This window comes from Phaenicophaeus curvirostris, chromosome 18, assembly GCF_032191515.1.
Source record: "Phaenicophaeus curvirostris isolate KB17595 chromosome 18, BPBGC_Pcur_1.0, whole genome shotgun sequence".
Classification (NCBI taxonomy): Eukaryota; Metazoa; Chordata; class Aves; order Cuculiformes; family Cuculidae; genus Phaenicophaeus; species Phaenicophaeus curvirostris.
The window spans coordinates 8,690,418-8,708,616 of record NC_091409.1 but is presented as its reverse complement, the minus strand read 5'-3'; the positions used below and the strand labels follow the sequence as shown (position 1 = coordinate 8,708,616).

The window sequence follows — 18,199 nt, the reverse complement described above, 5'->3', positions numbered from 1 at the left end:
GATCCTTAATAAGTTGCCTTAATGTTAACTCCTACCTGAGGGAATCCCAGCAAAATTGGCAAGGCTCTGCAATGCTAAAGCGAGCTGCAAATAGATTCTCAGTTATCAACCTCTGCATAAATCCCATTTGCATGGAAGTGCTGTGAGGCATCGTCGAGGCTCAGGCTCTTCCTCTGCTACATTCTAGTTGGGTAGGCTGAAGAATTAGACATTACGTGTAGCCTTTTCCACAGGTGACAGCAATGCTGGGTTTTGCACAACAGCAGCTGTTCTGTAATTATGTTCTTGGTTGGGTCGTGTTCTTAGAGGAACCTCAGCTCAGCGGGCACCGGGTCTCGTGAGGGATTCAAAGTGTTTCTACACACAAATGTTTAAGGAAGACACCATAGCTTTGCGCTTCCATGTCCCTGTATCTAAATAGAGCTTTCCCTCTGTCCTTCAGAGAGCGAACCACCGTCCTCTCTGGTCTCTGGGATCATCGACTACAACATGCCCCTCACCTCTACTTATCTGAAGCAGATGAAGCTGCGGGTGATGAATTCACAGGACCAGGTGAGTCGCGCTCGGGGCACAGGGTGGGTTCCTGCCTGTGAGAAAAGGCTGAGGGCAGTGGCTGGTGCTTGGCACAGCAAATTTTGAACAATGTTTTTGGAAACGGCTGGGTTGCCCAGGTAGGTCGGGCTCTCATGCAGAGGGAGCATTGGCGCGTGGAAGCTGGGAGGGCAGGGTGGCTCTGAGCTTCTGGCTGGGAGAAAGCAAAGAGGGCTCCTTCAGCGTTGTGTTGGTGGAGAGGAGCAGAGGTGGAGTTGATGCTGCTACTGCTTATAGCAGTCTGCTTGTTCTTTACAAGTACGGTTCTTCTAAGAAATTGTCTTAAAAATGAAGATGGTGAGTAGGACTGGATGATCTGAGAGGTCTTTTCCAACCTTAATGTTTCTGTGATTCTAGAATTTGTTTCTTCACCTCCACCTCATTGCCTGGGAGCTGCAGCAGCTGGGGTCTGAAACCCAGACCTTTCATCACTGCTCAGGTGCCCTCTTCAGCTGATCAGCAGCCTGAGGAAGTTCAACCACAGCCGCTCTGCTCTGCTCCCGTGGTAAAGTGGGAGAAGGCTCAGTTGTCTGGAGAGAGCATTAGCCCACTGGATGTTGATTTGGGAATAGAAGGGGCAGGCTGCCATAGGATTATACCCAGGCTGTGCGATTTTGTCAAGTTCTGCAGCTGCAAACTGAGCTGTGAGAACCTCTGTGTGCCACAGAAACTGTCTATAAAAAGAAAAGTATGTTGGACTTGCTCCCCACAATCTGCACTAAGGCCAGTGCTGCATTTTCTTCCTGGCACAGTGAAACCTCAATCTCATCTCCTGCGTTGCTCCCAGTGCAAAGGGTGAAAGCGTTCGCATTGTGCAGTGCTGGAAACATTGCTGAGAGCTTGAACAGTGAAGCTGCACCCACTGGGTACTTGTATCTCGTGGCACTCTTAAGGGACACGGGCGAGAGCACCCATTGCCAGGGGACAAATGCCAGATGTGGGATTGCTGTCAGGAGCTGGGGAGATAGAATCACAGAATCATAGAATCACCAGGTTGGAAGAGACCCACCGGATCATCGAGTCCAACCATTCCTATCAAAAGATAGATACAGAGCTGCTGCATCGCACCAGCAGTAAAACCTTCTCACTGGAGGGCGAAACGGCACCTGACAGGAAGCACTCCTGTGGTTTGGAGCTTTTTTCCTTTCCTCATGTTGGACACCCGGGTGGGAATAAGGTTTTGTTTGCAATAGGTTATGGTAAAGGTTTGGAAACGTGAAAGAATGCAATGCGCCACATTTTGTGCTTGGGCTGAGTTAGCTGAGCTGGGCTTAACTGGGCTGTGCTGGGCTGGTTTGGGATGTGGAGTGAATGGACGCTTTGCAGAATCTGATGGCTGCTTCAGGACCACTTTTGGATAAACAGAATTACAAGCTGGCACGTTCTGACTGCCTCTGGCTTGTGCGGCGTGTTCGCTGGGACTCGGTGCAAATCGCTGCAGGGAGGCACTGAGCCTGTCTGGTTTGGCTGAGGTCTGTCTGGTTCCCATTCAGGGATTTTCTGGTGAGAGGCTGATACCTCCCAAGCTCTATTCAAGAGGTGTGTGTCTGAAGCTTCAGTAAACTCCATTACCCAGTTATCCAGGTGGAAAACCAGACTTGCCATTTGATCTTATTTTTTCCATAGTAAAAATCGCCCAGAAGCTGACAGGTTTTAGTACAGGTTGAATTTTGAAGCTGTACCATAAGGCTGCTTGTTTCGAGGACTTTGGGTGGTAATTTAGAGATGTGAGGAGTTTATACTCTGGATTTGGTTTAGCAGCTTGCGCCAGAGCTGTCACTGGACAGACAGATCAAATGCAGGGCTGCCACGAGCACCCTTGGAGCAAGCTAAGATTGGAATAGATCCCATATGTCATCCCAGAACAAAAAAGGACCCAGCTGTGGCAACCAGCAGTTTGTTGGTTTAGCTCATAAATCGGATGGCTTGGTGTCACTCCCTGCCTCTGAAGTTTCCCTCTCCCAAGCTCTCGGTGTGTTACAGAGCAGCGCTCCGAGCTTCCCGAGCTGTAGCAGCCATGGGGAAAAACTTTTTGGAAGGAGTAACATTTGCTGTTCAGTGTGCTACTGAAACAGGCTGCTGAGAGCAAAATAAGGAAAGATCAGCCTCTGGCGCAGACTTCAAAAGGATCAGAGCTTTCCATCAGTGCTGGAGGGACCAACAGCCTGGAGAGGGTACAGGGGGCTGGAGCCAGTAGAGAAAACCCAGTGGGACTTGGGTGCTGCTCGCATAGGGATCAGCATTTACAAAGCGGTGCTGGTTCCCTGCTGGCTGAGCTTTACTGCCCTGCACTCACAAACATTTGATGGTGGTAAGGGAAGTAAATTAAGCAACAGACTTGTGTTCCACTTGGCTTTTGCCAAAACCAATTACTTGTATGTGGCAGCACCAGGAGGAACTTGCTTCACTTGGGGTAACAATGGATGAATTTGTGCCAAAGTGGCCTTTTAACTTCATTATTCAGGAAAAAGCGTGCATGTAACTGTAATTTATTAGTGCTGTTAAGCCCACCAGTATTATGGCAACAGTGTCCCCACAAAGAAGCACAGTCAGAGAAAGTGTTTCATCTCTGCGTAGGGACAAAAAGTGGTTTAGAGAGGAGATTGTATTTCAATGTGTTTCTTGGAGTCAGTACATTTATTCTGGCATGACAGAAAACAAGTGTGACCCATGTTGCTTAAATGGGGTTCACTGGAACATACAGGAGCTCCCAAGTCTGTCTTCATTCCTGTTTCATACCCATTCTCACCTGTGTGGGAAAGGTCCTCTCCCCATCCCCTCGATGTTGAATGAGCCACATTTCAGGGCATCTGCTGAGGCATTAATGCGTTTCTGAACTTCTGCCCTTCCCAATCTAGCAGCAAAAAGGGATGAAAAGAAGATATTTGATATTTATCTATAACGATCTTTCCACTTCCTTTTCAAATCTTATTTATTTATTTGGGTTTATTGCAGTCATTTTCCAATCTTTTCTGTCCTATTCAGACTCAGACTTGGATTTTTTTTCATACTGCGCTGTTGGGCAGGATTTCCAGTGGTGGCTGGTGGAATATGGAGATTTAAAGAGAACAAATCCTAGCACTGAAAAGCTCTGGAGCTGTTGTTGCTGCCTTGGCAGACGCAATCCAGGGCCGAGGAAGGGGTTTAAATGATACAGAAACATTTTCAAAGGTTGCTTCAATGCCTGCTGACAGAAGGTCACACAATCAGTGAATGGCAGGAGCTGCTCTTGGATGGGAACAACACGAGTGTTTTTCTGGTTGCTATGGCTTTTCTACACTGACTTGTAAGTGTTTGAGAGGGACCGAGCCTCGTCCTGCACCCTCACGCACTCCATCCTCAGTGGCTTTCCCTGTAACCCTGGAGTGTGGGATGGTGCGTGGATGTGAAGCGAGTTTCAAAACATGATTTCAAGCACCGTTTAACCCAAACAGAAGGGCCACCCTGGAAGGGGGGGACACAGGGGTCCAAATCCCATGGATGTACAGGAACTTGGCTTCTTCTGTGCTGGTGAGAGTTCAACCTCCTCTGTGGGATTTGGGAGCTCACAGAGCCTCGTGCCCAGAGGCTGGTTTGCCATGTTTAGTCCTCCTCCTTCCACTCTCCCCTCTCCCTCGTCCACCCATTACTGTGCTTGCTCACTTCAGCATCTCAAAAGGCTCGGGTATTACCAGAAGGGCTGAGACGCATCCTCCCTGGCAGCTCTCTTGCTTCCTTCCGCTTCAGATCCATCTCCCTGCTAATCCTGGGAGTGCAGAACTAGCACAGGGAAGGCAGCAGAGGCAGGGAGGGGAGTGAGTGGCTGCAGAGAAGATAGCCTAGGTTTTCATTTTCAGTCTTTAAGCTCACTGGTGAGAACGGCAGACATCTCAGTTCACTTAGTCCAGAGACCAGAACCAGAGCTGGCAGAGACCTGGGACTCGGATCTGGCTGTTTGAATGCTTAGAGTGGGATCCTGAAGGAACACTGGATGTGCTCATAGATGTGCAGAGAATGCATTTGGGGGGGCGTTGGACTGGATGACCTTAAAAGGTCCCTTCCAACCCAAAGCATTGTGTGATTCTAAGGCAGAAGCGCGCAGTCTGTATTTGGAAGGAAGTGGGATGATGCGTTTGCATCACATGAGGATGATAAGGTACTTCCCAGTCCATTAAAGAGGATATCAAACATCTCCAGGAATAAAACCTCTAAATCAACTTGAGGAGATTAATTCGAGAGGCCTTTCCTTGGCTTGGGAAGATCTTTGTTTCCTGATGTTAATTTTTAAGATGTTTTGGAGCCCTGGAGAAGTTCCCTAAATGCACCCTTGCCCACAGAAGAAAGGGAATGTTGGTTGTACAGACAGCGCGAGGCAGCGTGACCATGGCTGTTGGAGCCCAGACTGGATGGGTGCAAGGAGGTTGGCTCGGAGATGCGCATCAGCCAAGCCCTCTAGTGGAAATGCCGCTCCTGCCTTAGATGGGGGCTCTGGCTGCGGAATTCAGTGCTGCCCTAAATGAGAGACTTTGTCCAGGCCAGAGCCGGGGAGGCAGGGCTGCCCGGCACAACAGCGTTCTTCACTGGCAAAGACACTTCAGCTCGACTTTCATCCTTGGCCTCAACGGCTCATGAGATGCAGGAGGTCAGATGATCAAACCATGCAGCCTGGTTTCAGACGTGTGTGAATGCCTTGCTTTCAGGGAAGGGCAATTCTTTTTTGTTATTGGAATTAACGCTGATATTCCCAGCTAGTAAAAACTGAAAAGCTTTTATTGCCCATTGTGTAGCTCTTTCCGTGTTTCTCCCAGCACGGCTGCATTACAGGTGAGCTCTGTGGTTGTTCGATGCAATGCTCGATGCGAGCAAAACAGTCTGAGACTCTGCCTTGGGCTGGCAGAGATAAATCCTGCCTCTGCAGCTCTCAGCTTCAAATGAGGTGTGATGCCAAGGCCCTGACTCTGCAGTTTTGGGGAAAAGCATGTTATTTTCTGTAAGAGAAGGGGAGTTAAATCAAGTGGTGTTGCCCTATTCCAGTGATGTTGGGCACCATTTGTCCTCTTTGGTTGCTCAGGTGCAGTTGCTGGGTGTACTGGTCTGGTTTGTTTTCCTCACTGGTGCCTGTCCCTTCTCTGTCTGGCAGCTTAGCAATGGTCCTGGAGAAGTGGTTGGGAATCATAGAATCACCAGGTTGGAAAAGACCCACCGGATCATCGAGTCCAACCATTCCTATCAAACACTAAACCATGTCCCTCAGCACCTCGTCGACCCGTCCCTTAAACACCTCCAGGGAAGGTGACTCAACCCCCTCCCTGGGCAGCCTGTTCCAGTGCCCAATGACCCTTTCCGTGAAAGATTTTTTCCTAATGTTCAGCCTGAACCTTCCCTGGCAGAGCTTGAGGCCATTCCCTCTCATCCTGTCACTTGGGAGAAGGGGATGGTCAGCAGTTTGTCCCACTCGCGCTGGAGCTGCGGTTGTTGTGCCAATGAGGGCTGGGTTGGATGAAGCCGGAGCAGGTTGTGGTGGAGCAGATGTGAGCGGGGCAGTCAGAGCTTGAGCGCTGGATCCCATGGTGGTTCCCTGCCTGCTCCACAGCAAAGCTCTTCTGCACTGGGGCTGATCCCCCCACTGGTGATTAGATCCGACTGCCTTCCGCCGTGCACACCTTTCCCCCGTACACGTTACCAGCCGTGCAGGCTGAGTAGCCTGCTAAAGCTGAGCCGCTTTAGCCTGTTTCTGGGAACATGGAATGAGCAGGGCCAGAAACCACATTATCTTTCTTTAATTCATCTCTTCTTCCAAGCACCTCCCCTACTTGGGAGGAGATGCTGCCCATTCCTTGTGTGGAAACAAAGTGTTGGTTCAGGCCTTGTGGAGTGGGGCTAGGAAACATTCCCAGGGGAAAAAGGGGAGACCTGGACCGCAGGGCGATGAAAGCATTTAATGTCCGTGGAATAGTCTCATGGATCTCATTAAATTTATCTCGTACCTGTGGAAAGCTTCACACGGTGCGGTTTTCTGCATCGTCTCCCAAGCTTGGGTGCTCCTGTGCTCCGTGTTGACTTTGATCAAGTCACGCAAATTGCTGTTTCTTAATTGCCCTCTCCCTTTAAAAAGAGGAGAATACCTTAGAGAGACTTCTGAGGTCTCGTTCGCTAATAAAGCTCTTCAAGATCTCGGATGGCAACTACTTTGAGAGTGCAAACTGTTATTAATGATTTCCGTTATTGTAGAAGATGAAGCTGTGTGGTTCAGCTTTTTAACCTTGAATTGTGTGCTTGCTTTTGTTTCCGCTGCTGTTAAACCTGCGCAGGCAGGTTTGCACCTTGCCTGGTTGCACAGGCTCTGAGGACCCGCAGCACGAGCCACGTGCGCATGGATGCAGCGTGTGTATCCCTGAGCAGTCAGCTTTACTCACAAAGATGGACTCTGAAAGATGTGGTGTGGCTTGAGGATGGCCAGAAATGGGCTCAGTGGTAGCTGTTTGTGGTGATTTGATTCTGTCAGTTGGATGGGGCTTGGAGCCCCTGATCCAGTGGGAGGTGTCCCTGCCTGTGGCAGGATATGGAACTGGATGGGCTTTGAAGTCCCTTCCAGCCCAAACCATTCCATAATTCTGATTTTATAAGGGTCATCCTCAATGTATAACACAACACAGACATTCCAGCCTGCATTGTAGGCTCAGGCTTTGGCAAGAAATGCTGGGAGATATTTGACCACGACTGACCCTTCCCTTCAAACACCCATTCCCTGTGCCCTAGGGGAAGGCAAATTCCACCCACAGAAACAACTCCTTTCCTGCTCCTTTCCTTGCTGGTGACCGGTGCACCCTGTGAAGTAAGGAGCTGTGTTTCCGTTCCATCTCTTGGTCTTGGCTCCTGGGGAAACAAAAAAAACCACCCTACCCTTTTATTCCTGACAGCTGCTAAAAACTGCTGCCTTTATGGAGGAGCAACCGAGATGAGGTGGGAGCACAGCCCTTAGCCACAACAAATCTGGTCTATAATAATTTCCCAAATCTTTATGCTCCTTTTTTCTTTTTTTTTTCTTTTTTTGGCCTTGGATGCTGGATAGGTTAAAACAGCACTGATAAAAGCTGAGTATCCCCCTCCTGCCATGCACCAGGGCCCTCCTTTGTCCACTTCTTGCCCCCTTTCCTTACTCACTCACCCCCTTTTCTTACTCACTCACCCCCTTTTTAATGCTCGTTGCCCAGGGTTTGACGGTCACGGAGGACCCGGTGTGTGAGGTCCCATTTGTTATTTAACCCACATCTCGGAGGCAGAGGAACATCAAGTGACTCGCACAAGGTCACACATGAGTCAGTGGCTCCTCTGGCACGATGGCCGGATCCTGCTGTCCCCTGCTCTCACCGCTAGATCGCTGTGCCCGCACTCCTCCACAACACAACTACTCAATTAAGCTCCTACAGTGCCTCAGATGCAGTTTATTCCCGGGTTTGCTGGCAGCCCTGGCACTCTCTCGCTGAGCCTTGCCTTAGGAAATTACGACAGCTGAGGTCAGGGCATAGTTAGCGGCGCCCTTGGAAGCGTCACTGCCTGGTAGGCAGGCAGGGTGTGTGGTGTGGGGGCTGTTCCAGCCCCACGGGGCTCGTCCTGGGACCCTCAGCATCCGATGGGACCCTGTCCAGCACACGCAGCCTGGCAGGGAGCCCCAGGTTTTCTGCACAAGCAGATCTGTGTCCGTGTGAAGGGGTTTGCAGGGGCCAGAAGTGATGGACACATTGCGAGGAGAGAGGGAAGGAAGCAACTTATAAATAATATATCTGGTGTATATTATCTATATAATGTAATAACAGTGGGACTGGTTTATCGTGGTGGGGGTTATTAATGTGTAATCCCGTAAGGCACCCCCTGTTCCTGACAACTTGATAGATATTAGGAAAAAATTCTTCACCGAAAGGGTCATTGGGCACTGGCAGAGGCTGCCCAGGGAGGGGGTTAAGTCACCTTCCCTGGAGGGGTTTAAGGGATGGGTGGACGAGATGCTGAGGGACATGGTTTAGTGTTTGATGGGAATGGTTGGACTCGATGATCCGGTGGGTCTCTTCCAACCTGGTTTTTCTATTCTATTCTATGATTCTATATAGAACTGGTAATAATAACTTAATTGCCAATCATTTCCCCCGTAGATAATTTGAATCCAAAAAATACCCCCTAGAAAGGAGCTTGCCGTGCTGGCTCCCAGAGCCTCCCAGCTCCTGGAGGGAGCCCCTCTTTGCCAGTGAGCCCCACTTCTGCCAGGCTGCTGACCCCGAGCGCTGGCACGAACAATTGCGTTGCTGTCGGGCTCATGACCCCACTTGTAACGGCAGTGACCCCCCTGGGGGTCAGGACCCCTCCTCTGCACCGGGAAAACCTCCGGCTCGGCCACCATCCCTGCCTTGCCGCTCCTCCCTCGCTCCCTGTGTGGACGCGGCTGGTCGACGCTAAGTTTGCCGATGTGAAATTTAGGTTAATCCATTTCCAAAGTGGATTAACCTAACCCACACAAAGGCACTTAGTATAAAATAAGAGTGTCCACATGGTGAGGCAGCACGGAATAGTGACTGAGCTCCAGCCTCGCACCCTGGCTGGTTTGTGTCCCCTGCGATTGTGGAGGGGCAGGCACCTCGCTCCCAGGGGATGTGCTCTCCCAAACAGCTTTCAGCTGGTCTAGCTCGAAGCTGGAGGGACCGCGAGGAGGAAACAAAGCCCAGCAATGGGAAGGGGTTAAAGCTCGCTCCGCTGAGGTCCAGGCAAGGCTCCTGTTCACCTTAAATGGTCAGGATTTTATTTTAGCTCCAGGGAGGAGCAGCAGCCATTGAGCTGGAAGGGAACAGCAGGCCCTGCGGCTGGGGGCTCGAAGCCCTCTGCTCTCGCCCTTCATCCTCTGGCTCCATAGATCGACCTGGAGGAGATGGAAATGCAATACCCAGCAACACCCGTTTCCACCTCCGGCCTCGGATCTTCCCGAGCCACCCCTCCTCCTTTGCACGCTTTCCCTGGTGGTGAAGTGGTTAATGCTGGATAGAAAACATCATAATTGGACATCCGCACTAACAAGCCATAAACACGAATGTGGCAGTTCCCATCCTCGGCTCTGGCACCGAGCTACCGCCAGCTCTGCCGTGGAGTCTCTCACACTTGGTTTATTTAGTAAAATTTCCCTTCATATCCATAAACAGTGAGAGCCGAGAGATGGGCTGGGGAGCTAAGGGATGCGATGTGGGATGGGGAGGAGATGCTGAGACCCTGGTACCCGCTGCTGCATCTCCAGCCGGGTGGGAGGTCACTGACCCGCTGCCCTTGGAGCCCTGTCAGGAGCGGGTACCCTCCTGGGGGATGCCAGGGCGGTGCACCCAGAGCTGGGTCACGGCATCCCCATCCCTCCTGGGCACCTGGCAGCACGGTGCCCGGCACAGGGCTGGATGCAGGCTGCGGCCGAGCCTGGTGGGCAGCTGGGATGCAGCCTTTGGGCAGAGGCTGTGGTGCTGAGCGATGATGCGCGGGCAGAGCAGGGTCCCTTTCCGCTCCCAGGGTGCGATTGGGAGAAGCATCTGAAACAAAAGGATTCGGCAGAGGGCAGGGTGGGCAACCCGAGTGCAAAGCATGGGGGCTGCAGGCACCCACCCCGCTCCCCAGGGTGTCGCTGCCGGGGCTGATACCCCAAACCTGGGGCTCGTATGAACCTGGCGCTGCCCGGCTCGCGGCGCCCAGGGCTGTGCCGAGCTGGGGGTCCCGGGTGGGCTGCATCCCTCGTGTCACACCGAGACGGGGTCCCCAAGCAGGTAGCAGTCCCCCTTTGCCATAGCGAGTGGGGGTCCCCAGGTGGGTCCCAGGCCACGCAGAGCTGTGGGTCCCTGGGGGGGCTGCAGCCCCCTGAGCGGCGCAGAGGGGGGAAAGCCCGTGGGGGTCGCAGCCCCCCCACTGCATCAAGCTGTGCCGAGCCGTACCAAGACAAGGTTCCCCGAGCGGGCTGCAGCCCCCAGGGCCGTGCCGAGCTGGGGGACACCGGGTGGGCTCCAGCCCCCCTGAGCTGAGCTGAGCCGAGCCGAGCCGAGCCGGGTGGGGATCCGGGGTTAGGGGGTACCCGTGGGCTGCAGCCCTCCGTGCCGAGGTGGGGGTGTCCCCGGGGTCTGCAGCCCTCCGTGCCGAGGTGGGGGTCCCCGTGGGCTGCAACCCTCCGTGCCGAGCCGAGCTGGGGGTCTCCAGGCGCTCCCCCGAGCCAAGCCGGGGGTCCCCGCGGGATGCACCCCCGGAGCCGAGCCGGGGGTCCCCCCAAGCCGTGCATTCTCGCGGCTCTCCAGCAGGCTCCCGGCCCTGGACATTGTCTCTGGGTGGCGGCGGCAGCTCTCCCTCTCTCCCTCTCTCTCGCTTTCTCTGCCTCCCTCTCCACAATGTGCTCTCCCAGGCGCGGCTCCCCGCGCCCCCCGCCCGGCGCGCCCGCCCCCCGCCGCCCCGCTCCCCCTTCCCCCGCCCCCTCCTCCCGGGGCCCCGCTCCCCCCGCTTCCCCCCGGGAGCCGGGAGTGACGCGCTCCGCAGCGCCGGCCCCTCTCCCCGGGCAGCAGCTGGTTGTCAGCCTCTCCGGAGCGTCGCCGGCCCGGCCCCCCCTCCTCCCTCCCCGCGCCCCGCGCCCGCCCCAGGTGAGGCTCCGGTACCGGGAGAGGTGGGGGGGGGGGGGGGACGCGGGGCGGGGCGGGGGAGCCGCGGCTCCCGGGCAGCTGCCGCCCCGCGCTCCCGGGAAGTTGCGGGTCGCCCTCCCGGCGGCGGAGGAAGGGGGGTAGGGTGGGGGGGGGGAGCACGGGGCGTCCTCCCCCGCTCCCGGCGCCGCTCCCTCCTCTTCCCCGGAAGAGCACAAAAGCGCAGAAGAAAGTGGGAGGAGGCGGCGGTGGGAGCGCTCCGGCCCCATCCATCCCCGGGCACCGGCTCCGCCGCCATCGCCCAGCCGCCCTTCCCGGGCGGGGATCGCGCTGCAAATAGCCGCCTCCCTGGAGGTAAAGCCCTCCTGACGCGTCCAGCCGAGCCCCGTGCCCCGCACGCAGCGCGGGGGCGGCTATTTACCTGCGGGCACCGGGGGGAGGAGGAGGAGGAGGGGGGAGCGGCGGCACCGGGACCCGCGTGGGAACCGCGTCCTGCGGGGGAAGCGCCGTGTCCGGGGGCTCCTCCGGCGGCGCTGCCCCTCTCGGAACCCCCCCAACCCCATCCCGGAGCCCCCCGGTGCGCCCGGCTCCGCGCAGGGATGGGAAACGCGGCTCCGTCCCCGCCCCGCGTGGGAAAGCGAGAGCCGGGCTCCCTCCCCCCCCCGATCCCTCCATCGGCCCCCGGGGGCAGGGGGCAAGGGCAGAGGCAGCAGGCAGGGGGCTGCGGGCACTGGGCATGGAGCTGAGAGCGAGGGGCTGCAGGCAGGGGCTGCCAGGTCTGACCCCTTCCCCTTCCACCTCCACTTTGGGGGGGGTAGAAGCACTCAGGAGGGGTTCCCAGCAGAAGAGCTTTTAAGGAAGGGGGGTGGGGAGGAGGTGCTGATCCTCCCTTCCTCTTCCATTCGCCCTTCGCCTTTGAAATTAACTCTTTTTGCCCGTTTTTTGGGAACTGACAGACGCTCCTTTCTGCGCGTCCCGTAGAAATCGGCAGAAATTGCAGTAAATAAGGACGTAAGTGACCTGACAAAGAGCGCTGGGGATGTTCTGTTTGGTGTGTGAATTGCACACGCGAGTAGGTAGCGCAGTCACAGCTCGCTGCCACCACCGCCAGCGAACACCCTTGTGCTTCCAGCCTGCTCGGGTCTCCGGAGCGACGACCACCACGGTATCGGTGGCTGCAGTATCAATCTTTGACCCGGCGTGTTTTATCTTCCATTAGGAAGCCTTTCTCTGCGCTGAACTGGTTAAGTTAGGGTCAAATCTGGTTCAATACCTTCTTGGCATGCTCAGAGGGCTGGGTTTAAACAGTTGCTGAGAGGGAGATGAGGCTGCTGCCTCCCTGAGAGCTTGTCCCCAAGCTCCGTGCTCAGCCCCAGCCTGGGGGTGCCGGGTCTGGGGGCTGCCTGTGCCACGCAGGTTGCGGCTGGCACGGTGGTGGAGCAGCTCCGGGGGCTGGGAGTCACGCATTGCCTTTTGTTGACTCTAAAAACACGGCTGCTTCTGGTGGGAAGCTGAGCGTGGCTGCCTGTTGGGGGACGTTGCATGGCACACAGCCTCGGTTCCTGCTCCCTGAAAGGAAATCCCATCGGGATAGGAGGCTGTGGTGAGAAAGGACACGTTTTAAAATAAAAGGATTCAAAGAGAAAAAAAAATAAACCATCCTGAGACTCAGAGTCTGGAATATTAAGTGCAAGGCATGGCGTGTAAGTGACTGGAGAGAGACTTGAACAGCAGTCCCTGAGAAACTGAGCCTGGCTGTAAAATAAGCAGGTTACCGATAGCCTTGCATCTCTTTACGAGATACGGTTCTAGGAGCAGCTTCCCCTCGTGCCCTGCGCCTATGGGAGGCTCTTCTCCTCTGGTGAGCTCTGAGGCAGCTCCAGCCTCGCAGCCCGCAGGTCTGGGTTGCATTCCTGGATCTGCCAAGCACTCACTGTGCCCTTGGAGCAGCCCAGGCAGCTGTCGATGCCCGAGGTTTCCATCTCTATAATAGGAAGGATACTTTTCTAACTTGGAGGGGAGCTGAGAGGCTCGGCAGACATGTGCACGTGCGATGCTCGAAGCTCGGTGCATGGAAAGTGGGGCAGAAACACTGAGCGTGAGTCCCGCACGTGTGAGTGTCTGCCCGTTAGGAAATATTGGCTGCTAGTGTCCGCAGAGCAGCTGCGAATGCTGGACTGTAGATAAGGAGAGGAGCAAGGATGTTGTTTTCCAAACCCTGCACGGTGCCAGAGAGCCCTGCTCCGCTGTTTGGGTGTGGCCTGCGAATACACCAGCAGGATCTGACTTCCCCTTGCAGGAGAGGAGCCGCACGCACGGTGCCTGACCCTTGATCGCTCAATGCCTTGAACGTTGGAAACAAAGCGATGGGACTTTACAGCGGGGTGAGGAGAGCTCTCCAGAGGGCTGGGAAAGGCAGGAAGGAGGAGGGCGGCAGCGGCGAAGCCGGGGTTCGGGCTTTGGCTCTGGGCTGGCTGGTTGGGGCAGCCACTGTTGCTTCCATCTGTGCCGCGAGTGGCGTGGAACTGGGGAAAAGGCGGCTGGGCTGCGACGGGCGCTGGTAATGGATTGCGTTCTCTTTTCTAATGAAAGTTTCATTTGAAGTTTGTTTACAGGAAAGAAGAAATTAGCAGAGAGAATTCTCCTGAGAACCCAGAGAGGAAAAAGAATGAGCTGCCTGCCTTGCAAGCCAAAAGAGGGTGGAAGGGTAGATGAGATTTACCGTATTGCTCCGAGTCGTGGCTGTTGCTGCTGTTGAGAAACGCTTCCTTGTTTGGCTGGGCGGTGGAGCTCGCTTCGAGGCTCAGCTGGGTTAGTGGCATCCAGAGGGAATCCAGGACTGCCCACCCAGCCAGGAGTTGTGATCCCACTCTGGTGTTGCGTGTTTTGAGGCTGGGATGTGAGCTGTGCCGCTGTCCCTCTGCTCCAGCCAACTGCAGTGGGGCTGTTCCAAGGCCGTGGCCTCTGGTGTCCTGGAGGGATGCAGCCGAGGGGCAGCGGAGATGCTGGAGCACAGTAATGGTGATGACCAGAGCTGAGCTCGAGGTCAGGGCTTTTCTCTTGCTTTAGGGAAGAGGCGCAAAGGTGTGAGGAGCTCCAGGGCACTGCAGAGTGGGCAGAGCTGCGGGGGCTGCCCCAAGCCAGCAGGCAGCAGAGAGAAATTCTTGACAGTTCTCACCACCGGCTTTGGCCGTTCGGTGCTGCTGTGGAGGGTTCGCCTCGACACCGGCTGTGTGGTCGCCTTTGCGTCCCCTTGGGGTGGTCTGTGCTGTGGGAGCTGTGTGCTGCTGGGCAGTGTTCCCCGTTGGGTTTGGCTGGAAAGCAGACGGCTCTGGCTGGGAAGGAGGGGGTGGCACTGGGGTGGCAGGGACGGGGGTGCCTGGGCAGGTGCCACCACAGCAGCCTGTGCTTTCTGCTGGTGGCTGGATCCGGGACGCGTGAACGTGGGCCGTCCGTGTTTGACTTGAGTCATTTATAGCTTATCAGCTTCTGGTTTGATACCCAGAGTATATTTCTAATAATAGGCAAATGTTGTTGCACCTCAAGAGAATCGTGCGCGTTTCTAAATCACTTCACACAGCACATGCATGCGAGGCATCCTTCACCTCTCTGCTTTCCCACCATGAGTGGAGAGTGGGATGCCCCCAGGCTGCGGTTTGGGTGCCGGGACTGGATGTCCTTCCCAAAAACATTGTGGGTGGCTCCCAGGGCTCCTCCTCCGCCTCCTCCTGGGACAGGTGAGAGGCTGTGGGCAGCAAGGACCTTGGCATTTGCGTTTGTCTCTTAAGCTCTGACAGTAATCTTGGGTAAGCCTTGTGAAGAAGGCCAGATATTAGGGTGGCTGCCTCCCTGCGAATGCTTACAATAAAGAGACTATTTATAGTTTGCAACAGGGAGACCTTTGCAGCTCTGTCCCTGTACGTACAAGATGGAGTTTCTGGAGAGGCAGGGCTGCTTGGTGGCTGGCGTGGCAGCGGTGCTGAGCTGGGGGCTGCTGCCTCCCACCCCTCCAGCTCCGCTTGACCTGGGCTCTGGGTCTGACAGCATCCCTGTCCTGCTGATAGGCAGGCATGGGGCTGCTGAGCCCTGTCCGTCCATCCGTCTGTCCATCCTATGTTGGTGCATGCGGGGTTTCACAAGCCGTAAATTCCAGGAAACTCCCCGGGAGGCACATCCAGGGAGTGGGTTGGGGGTGGGTGCGAGCCCTGCGCCAGCAGATGTGTCTGCAGGGACGAGGAGGAAAAGCACAAACCTGTCTTTAAAGACATTGGTTTGTTCACAATAAAAATTGCCAGCCGGCGGGCAGGCAGGGCAGGTTTTATGAGGTGCAGGCGAAGGTTGAAGGGGTGCTTGCCAATCGCTTCTTACAAGGAAAGGGAACGGGGATTGTATTTTATCTCAGGGCCAGGGGGAGGAAAGGAAAATAAGAGCAGAGAGTTTACAAGCCTTTGAAATGTTTCAGTCAAAGAGAAGCGCAGTTGAAAGTGGTTCTGGAAAGGTTTTTGGTGTTCCCCTGTACCCCAGGGCTCTGGATGCAGGCTCTGCCCGTTGCCTGAGGAGGGTAGCAGGGAGAGGAAGGCAGATAAAGAGATGGCCAGCAGGACTGTGTTAATCCAGGCACACGTAGCTGCTTCCTCCCAAGCTGTGTGTTTGGGGAGTTCAGCCCAGGGAGGTCCCACAGCCCCTCCTCTCATTCAGGATCTCAGTGCTGCCTTTATGATGATGGTTTTGAAATCCTGTGGCTGACCTTTCCGGCACTGGAAGCGATCCAAGGGCTGTGTCTCAAAGTACTGTAAAGGTTAGCGAGAAGGGAGAGAGAGGGAGAGAGAAAATGTCCTTTCAGCTGCAGGAGTGGGAGAGAGGAATGTCATCTATGCTGCTGGGGACTGGGTTGCTGGCCAGGCTCTCTGGCCTGAGCTGGGGCATCCTTGTCTCGCTGGGGACCTCACTCCCCCAGCCCCTTCCTGAGGTGCACGTTGTCGGGTTTGATCAAGGTAGAGAAGCAACAGCCATGCAGGGAGGGCTGGTAGAGCAGCATCTTGGGACTGGGCTCTCAGAGCCTCCTCTGCAGCATCAGCGCAGCAATAAGGGGATGGGTGCTGCTGCTCGGATCTGCCCCACCAGCTGCTCCCTGTTGGTGCTGGCCCTTCGCTCTGTCCCCTTCCAGCAGGTGATTTGATCTCAAACCAACCTGAGGTGTTTTACAGAGCCGTTTCAGTGGACTTCCACCCTGTCCTCAGCTGCTACACGCCTCTGCCTCACCAGAACCGTGCTGGGGTGGATGGAGATTAAAGGGTAAACTCCAGGGCTCAGCCATCCGCTCCTACAGGATGCGAGCTCTTTCTAATTGTCCTCAATTAGAGACAGGGCCATTGCTCAGGCACATCTTCAAGCAGGAAGCAGAGCGGCCATCCCGCTGGGGCGCCCACCTAGCCCAGCCAGGGAAGGTTCTGCTCTCTGTCCTGGGGTCAAGAGCCACCGGGGAATTGGTTTTAGGAAGGAGTTCGGTGAGGAGATGGTAAAGCCTGAGAAAGGAGGAAAGAAAATAGCTCAGCACCTTAACCCTTTCCTGCTTGCCTCCAGGATGAGACATCGGTGAGCAGCGAGGACTTTGATATGAACGACTCCACATGGATCTCAGCTGACCAGCACCTGAACTCCAGCCTGAGCCCCAGCCAGGACGAGAGCATGCGCAGCCCGCAGAACCTGCACGGCCAGGAGGACGGTGAGTGCCCCAGCGGGAGGGACGCGCTCTGCGCCTCTGCCACAGGATGTTTTTGTGACTTATTAAACATTAACCAGTCCTTTCTGATCAGATGTCCCACCTGTGGGATGTATTTCATATGAGCACAGGCTTTGAAGTAACATCGACTCCCGGTCTTTCCCATTTAGCCTTTAGGTTCCTGCTCAGCCAGGGCCCTCTCCAGCTCAGAGCTGATGGTCCTTGTGCAGAGACCTGGCTCCCAGCTCCTCCAGAAAGAGGTTACCAAATTCTCTCCTGAGCCATCAGATTGTAGTTCCTGGGTGTGACAAGGAGAGCTCTGTTAGTCCTGAACTGCAGGACGGGAAGGACAGGAAGGATGCCAAGACTTCATGGGACGGCTTGTAGCTTTCCATGCTTGGAAAGCTGCACCTTAGACAGTGTATTTGGCCCTCTGGGCAAGAAACGTGTAATCTGCTATAACCAACAGCGATGAGAGTGTGGGCTGGACATAGGTGTCTCCTTGCTCAGGGCAGGCGGGTGGGAGGGGCTGGAGGCAGCATGTGTGGGATGGGAGGGAGGGAGTGTCTGGTGAGGAGAGGTGGTGAGTTACTTCTGTGAAACATGCTAGTTTAACATCAAAGAGCAAGTAAATAAATGGTAGAAGTACGAGTTCGGGTCAGAGTTCGTCTCCGTGATGCTTGGAAGGATTTGGTGGTTGGACTGTTACCGGCTTTTGTGCATGAGGTTGAACCTCTCCTTGTCCCCAGCGGCCGCTGCTGGGGGAGTGGGAAGGGAGCGGAGGAGTCGAGAGCCAACCTGGGTGGGGTTGGTTCTTTTAAGAAAGGGGAATAGCAAACCACCCCAGAGGAAAGAAAGGGCTTTTGTGCTGGCAGGTCTCCCTGGGGTGGCTTTTAGCTGCTTGTGTGGCCAGCGGAAGGGACAGCAGGAACGCTGCTCTTCTCAGCCCAGGGCGCTGTGGCCCTTCAGTGTCTCTTGCAAATCTGCAGCTTTGAGAAACTGCTGGTTTGCGTGATGTTCACCAGCCCGAGTGCTGGGCAGCCGGGGTGAGGATGTGAAACCTGCCTGCGCTGCACCCTGTCTCCGGCCGGCAGGATGGGCCCCGTGGTGGGGGACGGGGGGTGCAGTGGTGACACAGCTGCTGGCAGCAGAAGCATTTGGCTCCTTTGGATTGGGCTGCAACCTCTGTCCTGAGGCACTGCCTCGCATGCCTGTGGTCAGGCTGGGTCTCCGTGTGCCCTGAACCTGGCTGTTCTCCCGCTGGGAC

The 18,199-nt window shown here is 55.4% G+C and overlaps 1 protein-coding gene across 3 annotated transcripts in view; it reads left to right on the top strand.

Moving 5' to 3' along the window:
- Positions 1-18,199, top strand: part of NOL4L (nucleolar protein 4 like) — a 66,127-nt gene that overhangs the window by 27,626 nt on the left and 20,302 nt on the right. Inside the window, exons 4-5 of one of the 3 annotated variants that reach the window (XM_069871524.1) lie at positions 443-552; positions 16,794-16,935. In XM_069871524.1, coding sequence (XP_069727625.1) covers positions 443-552; positions 16,794-16,935 — 252 coding nt within the window. Of the gene's footprint in view, positions 1-442; positions 553-11,423; positions 11,565-15,284; positions 16,009-16,793; positions 16,936-18,199 lie in introns of those variants that run through there. The other 2 variants (XM_069871525.1, XM_069871526.1) reach the window with 2 other exon arrangements.